At 37.1% G+C, this 13,991-nt stretch overlaps 1 protein-coding gene across 2 annotated transcripts in view; it reads right to left on the bottom strand.

Annotated features, from left to right (window-relative positions):
• Positions 1 to 13,991, bottom strand: part of CAMKMT (calmodulin-lysine N-methyltransferase) — a 235,838-nt gene that overhangs the window by 7,669 nt on the left and 214,178 nt on the right. For both annotated transcript variants that reach the window (XR_008238007.1, XM_052806375.1), the window contains exons 9-10: positions 7,834 to 7,897; positions 1,005 to 1,136 (exon numbers count right to left, since the gene is read on the bottom strand). Coding sequence is in view for 1 of the 2 variants with exons in the window: in XM_052806375.1 (XP_052662335.1) it covers positions 1,005 to 1,136; positions 7,834 to 7,897 (196 nt within the window). In the remaining variant the exon portion in view is untranslated. The remainder of the gene's footprint in view (positions 1 to 1,004; positions 1,137 to 7,833; positions 7,898 to 13,991) is intronic.

The following is a 13,991-nucleotide window of genomic DNA, read 5'->3' as shown; positions in this document are numbered from 1 at the left end:
ATTTTATGTACATGTGTCTAGGTAGCTTTAATCAGAGTCTTTATTAAATATAAAATTACACAATAAAGTATGTATTTGTTCTTTACAACATCACACACATATTTTTTTTTAGCATAATCTGATTTCTATCCTATGGTGGTGCTAAATAGAAAAAAAAAATGTATTTCACTTCAATTCTGAACATGTCTATATTTTCCAAGAGCAATTCTTAGAAAATTGCAAGAGGTTATGTCTAAGGTCGTATGGACCTACAACAGTGGATTTCTTTATGGTATGAAATAGAGATCTCAGAATTGCAAGTAATAAATATGATTTTGATAAGCACTTCCACACAGGAAAATAAGAAATTCCTAAAAAGTTTTCTGTGAAGCACCTTCCTCTTCATGTCCTGTACTACTCTATACTTATAAATAATAAAAAAGGAGACTGATAACAGTAGCTTTATGTAAGCAAGCTTAGAAATCACACTCAGATAAGTGCTTTTGACCTAAATCTTGTAGCGCCTCGATCTGACATATAACCCCACAACTGTGAAATTCTCTATGAGATTTAGCAGTCTGAAGCTGCCAACTGACCCAGCCATAAAGCAGCCAGAGATAAGGATTTAAGGTACGATATGATACAATTAGACATTCACCTCCTATGTATTTCAGTCCATTTCAGTATTTAAACCACTTAAAAGTTGCAAGCTTTTTATTAAAATGTAAATGCTGGTGTGCCGTATATTTATAGGCAGCTAACAACAACAAGAAAAGACTCTCATAAATTAGATTTCTATGAATGAAAAGGGTAAACAGGAGATGCTTCTGCAAAACTCTTCTAGACGTGCAGAGATAAAGGATGGTTCTACCACACAAAATAATCAGATACAAAAATAGCTGTTCAGAAACAGCACACCTAAGGAGTACTTTAATCAAACATTTAGGTTACCTGCCAAAAGGACCATGATCTCTTCAAAATGCAATGCGGATTAAAGTGTTATCTAACACAAGCAGAAAACTAACCTTGGAGTGGAAGTTCGAAATGTGTTCATCATAATTTTCATGTCTTTGGATAGAGAAACCAGCTTTTTCAGCTAGATTGCAAAACTGGTTTAAAGTATTCCCTCGGAGTGGAGCAAATACCATTGCTTTTCCCTGGAACATTAAAAAGAGAATTTATACATTTTTAAAACTGGAAGAGAACCAGCTATAACATACACCTGAATAAGCTTTTAATATACTCAAGCTGGAAAAGTCAATTGTTCTCTTGGTAAAACACTAAAATAGAGTAATACAAATAATTGTTCAAAATATGCAAGATTTCTGTGATTAAACAAATCCAAAATAGAAAGTAATAAATAAATATTTTCTTTAGAAAACTGCCAGCTGCCATACATCTGCTCCTTTTCATGTAATAATGGTGGCTACGAATTACCAGAATAAAACACAGAAAAAGCATACAAAACATACACTCAATGCAAAATCTATTTGTTAGCTCATGACCATGCAAAGACTGTAAATAATGATTTTCTTTTTTCACACTCACACATAGAAAAGTACCTCCCATTTGCTGTCAGTGGAATTACAACAGTGTAAAACAAGGCAAAATGGGAGGCAAATCAGACCCGATTATTAATTTTTAAAGATATTTTAAACTACCTGAGCAGTGCAACCAAATTTGACCTTAAATTGGTAAATTGCATTTAAAGCAGGACTTAATGTTCTTGCGTAGTAATTCTGGATCTTTCAAGACTATCAGGCCATTTATGATGCCCAGGCAATACATTATGGTCCATTAGCTAATTTTTTGTTCGTCCTTCTGTATTTAAGAAAACAAAAATGACTGTACCTTAAACTGATAGATTTTAGACTCTGTGCAAAGTACAAGCCCCAAACCTAACCTACTTGATATAGCATCTCTTGAAATCTTATTTACAAAATTAATTCTAATTGGCTGAATACCGTGTTCTGTCACATGGAATGAAAACTGGTTGAAGAGCTGTAAACAAAGGTTAATATCAGCCAACAGCATATCACACCAAGGGCAGCCATGAAGTTTACTGTGAGTTCTTGTATTTAACTTCTATATTAATGAGAGCTAAGACTAATTTGTGAGGTGCTGTAATCAACCAAAGAGACAAAAAATATTTTTAGGGATTTGAAGAAGTTGTAAAATGATAAGACATTGTAGAAGAACGTTTGGCTTGAGAAAATGCAATCTTGTATATCACAGGAAAAATTGATCAGAAGAGAGAATTTCAGTGGGAACTCTGGGAAGTTACAACGCTGACACAGACAGTGTGGAGGATAGGGAACAAATCTGTGTGTTACAGCTCACGCACACACACGCTGAGACAACATGCAGTGAGGCAGCAATAAAAACTCTACGTCAGTATCTATGGTACTAATGTCTACTTAAAAGACTTCAATCATTAATACCACAGCACTGTATTTATTCTCACAATGCCTCTGTGAGATAGGGAAATACTGTTATCTTTCTCATGGGAAATTTAAGCACAAAGGAGACCTAGGGCAATATCCAAAGCAACTCACTTCTGTTCATTTCTGTAGCTGTAACTTTAATTCTGTGGCTAACTATGAGGTACAAAGGGGTGTAACTCCCACCCAAGGCACTGGAATTCATTATGTAAATGTTAGATCTGAATATAGGCTCAGCTAGGGATGAAAAACATTAAACACAGGAAATTCACAATCAGTTTCCTCACATCCTTGGCATGCTTTAATGTCATCAGACAGAAGTGGGTAGCAAAGGGAGTCTTCAGCTGAGGATCCTCCTCCTGCTGCCATCTCACGCTCCCCAGAATGTTGTTCTGCAGAGACCCTTCCTGGCATAAGAAGGATGAGACTCCTCTGGAGTCCCTCATCATCACAGGCAGCTTCACAGAGAGGTCACTGTAATGGGAAACATGTCCCCCACTGTCCTGGTTTCAGCTGGAATAAAGTTAGTTTTCTTCTTAGTAGCTGGTGTAGAGCTGTGTTTTGGATTTAGGATGAGAATAATGTTGATAACACACTGATGTTTTAGTTGTTGCTGAGCAGTGCTTACGCTAAATCAAGGACTTTTCAGCTTCTCATGCTGCCCCATCAGTGGAGGCTAGGAGCGTGCAAGAAATTGGGAGGCGACACAGCCAGGACAGCTGACTCAAACGAGCCAAAGGGGTATTCTATACCATATGATGTCATGCCCAGCATATAAACTGGGGGGCGCTGGCTGGGGGACACCAGGGCTCAGAGATTGGCTGGGCATTGGTCAGCAGGTGGTGAGCAATTGTATTGTGCATCACTTGTTTTGTATATTCTATTATCATCATTATTATTAGTATTATTATTATCTCCTTCCTTGTTTCTCCTATTAAATTGTCTTTACCTCAACAGATGAGTTTTACTTTTTTTTCCCAATTCTCTTCCCCATTCCACTGAGGGGGGAATGAGCAAGTGGCTGCATGGTGCTTATTTGTTGGCTGGGGTTAAACCACAACACCCACCCAGGGCTCACTGACCACACAATTCATGCAGGGACTTCAGGAATGGCTAAACCTCATGAATGGAGACTGCTGGAGGCTGCACGCCCTACATCGGCCACTGATCCAGCAGCTTCGATGAGGAAGCAATGCTCATACAACAGCACACCCTTACAGAATTCCATCTGCAGTCAGCAGTTCCTGTGGTCATTCCTTCTCATACTCTCTGTAGACTACTTCAAATTTAATTTGAAAGAGAAATATAGTAAAATAGAATGTAACATGGTATGAAATATCTCTTAAAACCAGACTGATAATCTTGAAATAACTTCGAAAAAGGGGAATGGCTTTTCATGGAAATCACTACACAGTTACTTTTGGCCAGCTCTTTAGCTCGTGTAAAAACCCAATCATCTATTGAATTTAGTGTGTGTCTAAAACACCTGAGGATCTTGCCCTTGCTGATAAAAATCAAGAAATCATGATTAAGTTTAATACTACAATAATCTCCGCAAAACTGGCAGGTATTGTGAAGGTACTGTGGTCAATTCTGGTCTATCATAATCTGGGTTTAAAGCACTTTCTTGTCAACTGCCTGATCTCTGTGATTCCGCTACCTGTTGTGGGGCTGCATTCGTGTTTCAAATTTTAAAAAGTTTTTCATTTCTTAGTTGCTGTACAATAAAAAAATTAGACCAGTGGCCTGGATCTACACTTGACGGACTATCTCAAGGCTGTTTAATTCTAATTCAGAAGTGCCTCCCAGTTTAGGATGATGTTTAAAGTCCAAGATGGCCTTTCCCCAGCTGGAAAAATACTTCCAGTAAACTCGTGAACAAAACACAAAGGAAAATGTCAGTTACAATAGTTCGAAGTGTCACTAAAATGCTGCAGTAAGATAATGGGACAGACGTTCGTTCACATTTTGGACATGACTATGACTAAGTTTACTCAACAATCATTATTAAATGCAGTCTTATTTGCTGGTACTAATCACAGCTCAATAGCATCCCATTGACTTCATTGGGGTTTTGAGTGGATAGGCCACAGAAGAATCAAAGCCTTCGTAAAAAATGTTCTTAATTAGGGAAATACACAAACAAGCAACTGCTTATTCTGAGATTGAAATTAAAAGTATATTTTAATGATAGGAAAAAATAAAATGAAATGTTGGCAAATCAAGTAGCTTGTTTATAAGAGGAATAAAATATAGCCATTCGAGATAAATTTGTTTGATGTAAAATTTCAGTGCCTAATTCTTGGAATCGGTTTACAGGTGACATTTGCCTTTGTAACAAATTCAGATAGAAATCTTAGCCCCCAGTAACAATGTGAGCTGCTCATTTCTGGTCCTCTCTTCCTGTGCCAATACAACTGTCCATGAGGCCATACTATGGATCAGATGACTGAAATGACCAGAGTCCTGTTTCCAGGAAAACAAAAAGTTACCCAAAACACATCATTCTGTGCCATAAGGATTCTAATAGCCACAAATAACATCCTTAATGAAAAAGGAAATACCGCAGATACATTTATCTCTTCTTAAACTAACAGTAAGAATAGATTACCTGTTCTGAATTTCTCCTTCAAGACAGCTTTGTAAGGATACCCATTATTTTCTGTTTACTCCACTTTTCTTTCTGGTTTTGGCTAATACTTTCCCTAAATTCTTCTATCCTAGCTGTATCCTAGTTACACTTGAAAGATGTCTTACATCTAGATACGTCTTCAATTTGAGATTGTTCCTCTATCAATTTGGCAAAGTATTACCAATAAGGAAATGTAACATCTAAATCTGAGACAACATAATTCATGTAGAAGGGTGAACTTAATCAAAGTAGTTTATGGGCACAAACTAATGCCCATAAACTATTCTTAATTATTGCAACTGGCAAATGAGTTCACTATTAATTTATATTTCCTTTAAAGGCCAAAGTATAGTGCCATTTAGTAAAGTTTCTTCTGATGTTATCCTTAGATTTATAGAGGTTAACAAGAACAGTAAAAATAATAACTATTTTGTACTTGTGACTGCATCTTCTCTTGGGATCTCAAATGAGTATATGCTTTTATTTGGGTCTTTTAACCAATGAAAGCATATGCTTGAAGGCATCTCTGTTCAACATGTCCTTTTTGGACAAAAGAGCTCATTTTAGGTGTCTGTACTCCTAGCTTCCACCCCACACAATAGTTTGCTGTCCTCTTAGTTATGAATTACGATAATTTGCAAGGCCATGCTATAACTGGATATCCATCCATATAACCATCCATAAAGTGGATTAGGCAAATGACTTTAGTTAAAAAATACAGCTCGGACAGTGGTCCAAAACCAGAACAGAAATACCTGCAAGGAGCAAGAATTTCTTAAGCTAGCTTTCCTGATAAGAAATAGGTACCATGGCCTAAAATGCATAGCAAATAAGTACAGGCTATGCTATTAATCACAATATGCAGAAGCAAGCCAGACTAGGAAGACAGGCAACAAAAAGCCATCTCCCTTTACTCCATCTACATTCACAAAAGACTGTAGTTTATCTGCTCTGAAAAACAAAGGCATGTTCTGAATTTGAATTAGCTGACTGGAGTTAAAAAGCTACAAAGTCCAGCCAGTTTTGGCTTAAAGTCAGGTTAACAAATTCTAAATTGTCTAGAGATGGGAACTTGAGCTATGAACACTACTTAAAATTCAGGTTGCATTATTGTCATTGTTTTTTAAATCAAATTCTCTGGTTGAGCTAATCAGCCCAGGTAAAGAATGTGTGTGTGTGTGTGTGCATATACAAATGTATGTGTGTACTCATGTTTTTGGCAATATAGACCACGAGACCATGACTAGCTATAAGCAGGAGACAAAGCAGCTAACAGCTATTCCAGCTAGAGGCTCTAGCCAGGTCACAGTTACCAGGGCACCTCTTTATGCACTTCTCTTCCTGCCACCCATACTCTTCTCCCCCAGTGTCCTTTCATTGAGCCAAGACAGTGGCCTATGGGGCTACCTGAAGAACCAGTTGTGGACATACTGGAAAAAAAAAAAAACTTTTTGCATTTTTTTTAAAGTAGGATCAGCTTTGTGTTCCAGATCACCTCTGGTCCCCAAAATTATTGCACCCTGACAACTGATGGTACATCATGAAAGTCAGAATGCATCACCCTGGGCAGGAGCTGCTTAACCTCCCCTTGCTGCCACTGACTGAAGTATCTGGGTGACCTTTTCCTCAGGGTGCTACATTTCTCCTGTCTTCCTGGCAGCCTTGCCCCACAGCTCATTAAAATAATTCAGTCTTAAGTAACTTGCCTTAGGTCACTCAGGAAAGTCTATGCTAGAACCAAGAATAGAAACCTGATGACTCTTAGCAAAGAATGGGATTACTTACATGACTAAAATGACTCAGTTTCTTAAGCCTTTGCACATTTAGGTCTTCTATTCCTTTTACAGAGAAAATCTTTTGTACAAAAAGTACAATACAATTTTAAAAATGAAGTTTGGAGAATTCACTGCTAACATGAAATACTTTTGTTTTGAAATGGAAAATTCACCTTACTGGAAGATTAGTATGTTAAGCATGAAACGTAAAACTCCTGTTTCAAATTCATACTTATAGCAATTACTTTACATGTTTTCTCATATTCTTATTTTGGTATCTTCTTTAAAAAAATTTTTTTTTGAGATTCAAGTTTATTTGGTTGGTATAAGTATATGCATGTAACAGCTTTGGGGTTTTTGCCTGTAGGTCTCTCTGATTTAACAGCCTAATAGATTGAGATTGGTAAAATATTTCCTCAGTGACAATCATGTAGAACATGTAAGCATTTTATGAAGAGCTTAATTTTGTTATGTTCTAAAGCATAAAACATGTAAACACAGGACTTACTTAATGGAAAAAAAGTTTTAGGCTACAATATATGCATAAGGGTTTTGTTCATTTTATATGAACAGAAATGAAAAGAAAAAATATTCTTTCATAATAAATAAATACACAATGACAAAGGTTACAATTGAAGGGATTACAAACGACAGAAGCCAACATAAAAACTTTCAATATCATACTTTTACTTTAATATGAAGACATTATTATCAAAGGAAAATACTTGAGAAATGCTTTGATAAAAATAATCTCACGCTATCTTTGAAGTGGTTTCATTTATTTTACTACCCACTGTGTTCCTTATCAGAAGGCCAAGTATAAGAAGTTTCCTAGTTTATGATTAGGAAAGAATCTGATAGATTAGAAGACTCAATTGAAGTTGGACATAATAAGTATTAAAGTATTACATGACATTAATCCTGCCATTCCATTACTCTCTCAATCATTGTGCACAGACTAATTATTCTGAAGCCAGTGTTAAGGAGAAAATAGGAACATACTTACACTGGGTTGGAGTAATCTCTTTATTGCATCAACAAGGCTAGCTCTGTACCGGTCCAGAAACAGGCTGACATTGAGAAGAGAACAGAATCCAGATTAAAATGGGTTTTCAATTCTAATGATACTAATGCAGATAAGTACAAGGCTAATTACATATGTTTACACAATGCTGTAAAAGAGAAACTGTGGTCTACAGTTCTGTCCAGTCCAGGTACTTTTAAATATTAAAAAATACATAAAACCAAATATAATCTAAACCAAAGCTAAAATAGCAGCATGAAACAGATCTTTATATAGCTGAAATTCACAAATCACATATGTTAGCTATTACAATACTACCATATCAGAAATCAGGATCAATATACAAAGTTAACATTTTACATGTTTTTTTTATACAAGGCTGGGGTGGAGTTTTTTAAAGTGTTTTCTATTGTATTTCAGGTGTTAATATTAAGGGTATTTTTTTTTTCTTTTACCTTCACAGTTGTGGCATTAATTCATTATTATCGATTATGCATATTTGTTCTATTTATGTATCTATCCCTATCTATCTCAATAAAGATTTACAAGCCCCTACCTTCTCTCTCCCTCAAACACTGGTCAAATACAATGACCCAGATCGTACAGAGTTGTCCTCTCTCAAGAGTGAAATCCTTCATCTCCAGCATGGGTCCCGCAAGGACAGCAGCAGAGTCAATTTTCCCATGCAATGTTGCCAACATGCTCAGTCCTATTTTGGTGTGATTACCTCATGATTTGAGGGGATAATTCATTCTTCATGCCCCTCAGTACCTTAATATATATACTAATAGTGGCAACCAGGGTGCCAATCACTCTTGACTAGATATTTGTGGACATCTAGTTACTGTGGATGAGAGTGCACTTACAATGGCTAGTGAACAACCATCAGATAGCAACTGATGCCTTTCAGTCCTTACTACCATGGGCTGCATTTATATTGGTGATTCAGATAAGAAACTCTATCAAGCAGGCCACAAATAATGTGATTCTTTCTTCACTATTTTTCATGCTTTCTCTGTAATAAAACTGATTCCCAGCCTGTGTTAAGCTCAAGTTCCACACTACACAGCATTTTGTCCATTCTTTACGATTTTTTTCTATACTCCCCTTTTCTTCATTCTCAAACATCTCTTTCTGAAGAGATGTGGGCAATTTTCTTTTCCAGGTTTGAAATTTCTAAAAGAATACAAAGAATATATGAAAACACTGAAGAGAAAAAAGTGGTCTGCAACCACACACCAGTCATCAAGAACAGAATATGTGTGGATATTTAGGTAAGGACAATCCACAACTACCAAGGAGCATACAATATTACATATCATAGGGTCAAGTGGCTGTGTTAACAGCTGTGAATTTTTGTTACTCAGAAAAAAAAAAAAAGGCCTATCAGAAAACTTGTCAGTGACCACATTTCATCAGTAAAAACTGGCAGAACCTCATGTTGTTGAGAAAATATGGTAGACTGGGTATCCATACATTTCTTAAAGAACATTTCATATAGTAGTATGACCTTTTGAATTTCTTCTCAAGGTATCGAAGTACTAGCTAACAATTTCTCTGATAGACTGCCCACAAGAAAATTTAAACTTTAGCAATTGGCATGATGCCTGCACCTCAGCCCTGATTAACCTTACTGGAAGAATCTTACTGAAAAAATTCTTGTTTAAATTTAATTCATTGAAACAGCAGCTGATATCTCTGATATTGCCTGGGAATTTTAATCACATTCACCTCAGGTAGATCCCTACAGATATCATAAGACACTACTTCACCAGGAGCTTAGCCACCTGCAGAAGAGGTGGAATATAGTGCATGAGTTCTCTCCCAAAAGAATCGCTAAAAATAATTAATTTTCTTCAACATGAAACATTGCAAGCATGCACACATTGAAGACTTGCTGAGATCCTGCATAGCCAGAAGTACATTCCAAATGAAAAATGCACTTATTTTTATTTTTGAAAGTAGTGTAGTGGAAACACAATTTTGGGGCAGCTTACCAGTGCTAAAATTCCTTTTTCATGGACCTGCATACCATTCTCTCCTTTTACAATGAGATGGGGCACAGCTGCTACTACCAATCTTGTTCCTTTACAATGAGAGGACTACAGGCCTTTGTTCACCACAAACTGAGTGTCTGAGAACTTAAAATGGTGACATGACCTGCTAGATTAGACAACTTCAATAATACCTTTTCTGTCCAACCCCAATTGATATTTTGGTGATATGGGAGATAGATTCTTAGCCGTCTTAACTTAGGAAAGCAGATAACCTGGGACAATTGCCCTGGCTCTGCTCCTAAGTTGTCCCTGCCCTCCAAAAGGCCTTGACCCTGGGAACAGGACCTACTTCAATTGAAAATAGTCTCCAATACTGCGATTTCCAGTCTGTTGCTCTGTGAGCCATGTACTCTGATCAGAGGGAGCAGAGAAGGCTGGAAGCAATGCAGTGACTCCAGGGAACATCTCTATTCTCCCTCTGAGTTGGAGGACACCTTGAATGAGGAAAATCCTGAAGAAATCACTAGATAATCTGTGCTGCAGACAGGGCCAGCACAGGATTTGGCCCACGCAAGGAGATTTAGTCAAGCAATTTCTCTTACCAGTAGAATTTGTATGACTAAATATTACCACAGCATACTGAAAATGTACCCGAGAGAATCCTTTAAAGCTCACAACAGCTCAGTGAAATTAAATAATGTATTGTTCTAAACCATTCACACTCAGTTCTCACACCTCAATTCAAATTTGGCTTAGCTCACCATTACTTTAGTGGTAATGTCTCATGTTTATGTAGTAAAGATGCTCTGAAAGCAGTAGCTCAGGACAGGAATAGCAAGGTTTCCTTGGGCCAGCAAGGAAGTTTTGGATCACAGCAGTAGAGAGGTGTCGTGGTTTAACCCCAGCCAGCAACTAAACACCACGCAGCCGCTCACTCACTCCCCCCCACCCAGTGGGATGGGGGAGAAAATCGGGAGAAGAAGCAAAACCCGTGGGTTGAGATAAGAACGGTTTAATAGAACAGAAAAGAAGAAACTAATAATGATAATGATAACACTAATAAAATGACAACAGCAATAATGAAAGGATTGGAATGTACAAATGATACGCAGTGCAATTGCTCACCACCCGCCGACCGACACCCAGCCAGTCCCCCGAGCGGCGAATCCCTGCCCCCCACTTCCCCGTTTCTGTACTGGATGGGACGTCACATGGTATGGAATACACCGTTGGCCAGTTTGGGTCAGGTGCCCTGGCTGTGTCCTGTGCCAACTTCTTGTGCCCCTCCAGCTTTCTCACTGGCTGGGCATGAGAAGCTGAAAAATCCTTGACATTAGTCTAAACACTACTGAGCAACAACTGAAAACATCAGTGTTATCAACATTCTTCGCTCTGAACTCAAAACATAGCACTGTACCAGCTACTAGGAAGACAGTTAACTCTATCCCAGCTGAAACCAGGACAAGAGGCAAGAACACAGTTGATGATTTGGCTTTTGCTTAGGCAGTGCTCTTAACCTGTGAAATCTGGATGAACAGGCAGGCAATCTTGTCATCTCCCTCCTCTTGTTTTTTTTTTAATTTTACATTACCATTAAAACCAAAATGAAAGTTTATACCACAACTGTACAGAAGTAACAGTAAGCCACAAGGAAACAAATTTAAAAAACCAAGTAGATTCTCAGTTTGCTTCATGCTGATATCCTTTTATCTTGTGCCTTGCAACAAGGGGCATATACTTAAATTTTATAGGCTATGATGTGAACTTATTTTTCTTTTTGCATAGTTTGCAACTGGTAAGACAGCTTAGTTTACAGGTGTACTTCAGACATGACTACATTCATGTATAGTGCCTAACATATAAAGCCATTTATCTTTTTGTTCACCTTCAACTGCACGGCTGACATCATAAACTGAAAAAAACCCTTACTTCCATGTCGTCAGATTCCAATGCACTTGAAAGTGTCTGCAAGAAATCAGGCTTAAAGCAAATAATAAATTTAAACTGAAGAAGGACAGAGACCTTACTGCATTCCTGCAAAAAGATTCTTTATATTAAATGAAATATCCTAATGGAGACAAAATTGACATATTTTAAGATATTTAAAGAATACTTTCAGTTTAGTTCTACATTCCTGGTGAATCCACAACTCCCCATGACTTCAGCAAAAATCTCAGCATTGAAAGTAATGTGGGATAGCTCCCCTGGCCTCTGTTGTGCAAATACTTATGCATGTGCCAGACTTTAAGTGTATAATCAGTCTAACTAAGTAAAGTGGGATATTATGCGTTTCCAAAATGATATCGGGATCTAGACCTTATACTGTCTCTAGATTAAAATTATTTGTGAAAACTTGTTTCACAAGAATGTGAAAAACAAAGATTTTTCTACTGGCTCAGTCCTACTGGCCTTGACTCTCTCCTTGGATTACAAATCTCAGCAACTTTTTTCTTAATAAAGAAAAGGATATATGCTTCCTTTTAAATAATCAGGAAACTGAGGCTCTCAAGAGCTTTGGAAGAGTTCTGGTTTCAGCCTGTCCATACAGGCACCTGTAATTTTTCCTCCTCTATTCATACGCACTCTTACAATTCCAGCACCTGCATGACTTTATATCCACAAGTGTAGGTCAAATGAAAGACTAAAATTCTGGCAGCCCCCACCTTGCCTTAAAATTCCTCCTCAAAAACATGAGGTGAGTGGATATGCTTTAAAGTTTCCATTATTTCAGTATTTTTTTCCAGTGTATCCTTCTTCCAGGTGTGGCCTTACCAAGATTATTTTTTTCCTTATTTTATCTCAGAGTTGACATTTTACAAGTTATTTCGGAACTGCTGAACCATGAAACTATTTTTATTGTCAAAATCCTGAATGGTTAAATAATTACTAGCTTTTGCAGTTTGCTTCTTATTTATTTTATAATCTAGTTGAGCTACTAAATTTAGCTGTTAACTAATAGACTGTCTGTTCTGGGAAATAACTTATTTTCCACTCCTGCACACAAGGTTTATGAAAGTCTGACTGTAAATATATGAATATAAACATATCGCTGCTTGTTGTAGTCATGTGCATTTTTACTTGAACCTCCATGTGGATTTGGAATATGTTTATGAATAGAGCTTGTTTTCATGTAAATGGGATCAAGAAGTACCACTGGTTAGCTATTCAGAGAATCAGACAGTATCACCCTTGCTGGAAATACTTCAATAAAAATTTATCCATGTACCTAATATTTGAACTCAGATTTTTTGCTTTCTCGTTCTCTGTTCTAATCTCAGATTTTATTGACTGACAATGAGCTACATGATGGTGTTAAACTAAATGCAATCTATTCTATCTGTTTTTATCGCTGCATACTTCAAGTTTCAGCCAAGGAGCTATAAGAAAAGAGATATTTTTTCTTCCTCTTCAATGGTAGCCCAAAAAATTCTGTATCTCAGAAGAGAAATACATGAAAATGAAAAGAAGATTCGAGTTTGATAAAGCATGGAACATTTTTTTCCCCAGCCTTTTCATGTACCAGAAAACCTGGTGTCCATAACTAAAAGAATGATTTCTAAAAGAAACAAACAATAAAGGGATTTTCATGCTTATTAAACTACATATATGGGCACTTGCAATAACAAAATAGAGAGAATTTGTGAATAAAACCACGTACTTTAAACTAACCTGCACACTTCTATTCATTTTTGAGAAATCTATAAATATTTATACACTTACCTGCATCTTAAGTGCCTCAAAATAAATGTACAAAATGCAGGGATTGCAAATGCATTATGTATTTTACCTGTCATGTTTGATTCTTTGTTTCCTAAAGAAACTACACTATTTCCAAACAGACTGGGAGGAGTATTAGGCAAGAATATTACTGAAAAAAACCAGCTTAAGTCTTGCTCCACTCTGCTGTACTCCCAGCACAAATAGGATGACATGGTGTGAGTATCAAGAATACAAGAGATGGCACAGCCAGGTTGTTTTGATATTTGTGTGAAGAACAAATTTAACTCTAAATCTCTTGGCAAGACCTTGCTTCACCCACATAATCTGGAGAACATCCATATGTGAGCCCTGTCTAAGCCTCCGAGAAGACTGCTGCCCTCCTGCTCGTGTCCGCCAGCACTCTGATCTGACTTTCATACTTAA

This window comes from Harpia harpyja, chromosome 13 (assembly GCF_026419915.1).
Source record: "Harpia harpyja isolate bHarHar1 chromosome 13, bHarHar1 primary haplotype, whole genome shotgun sequence".
NCBI lineage: Eukaryota > Metazoa > Chordata > Aves > Accipitriformes > Accipitridae > Harpia > Harpia harpyja.
The sequence above is the reverse complement of the archived record's forward strand: the minus strand, read 5'-3'. Positions and strand labels throughout refer to the sequence as shown.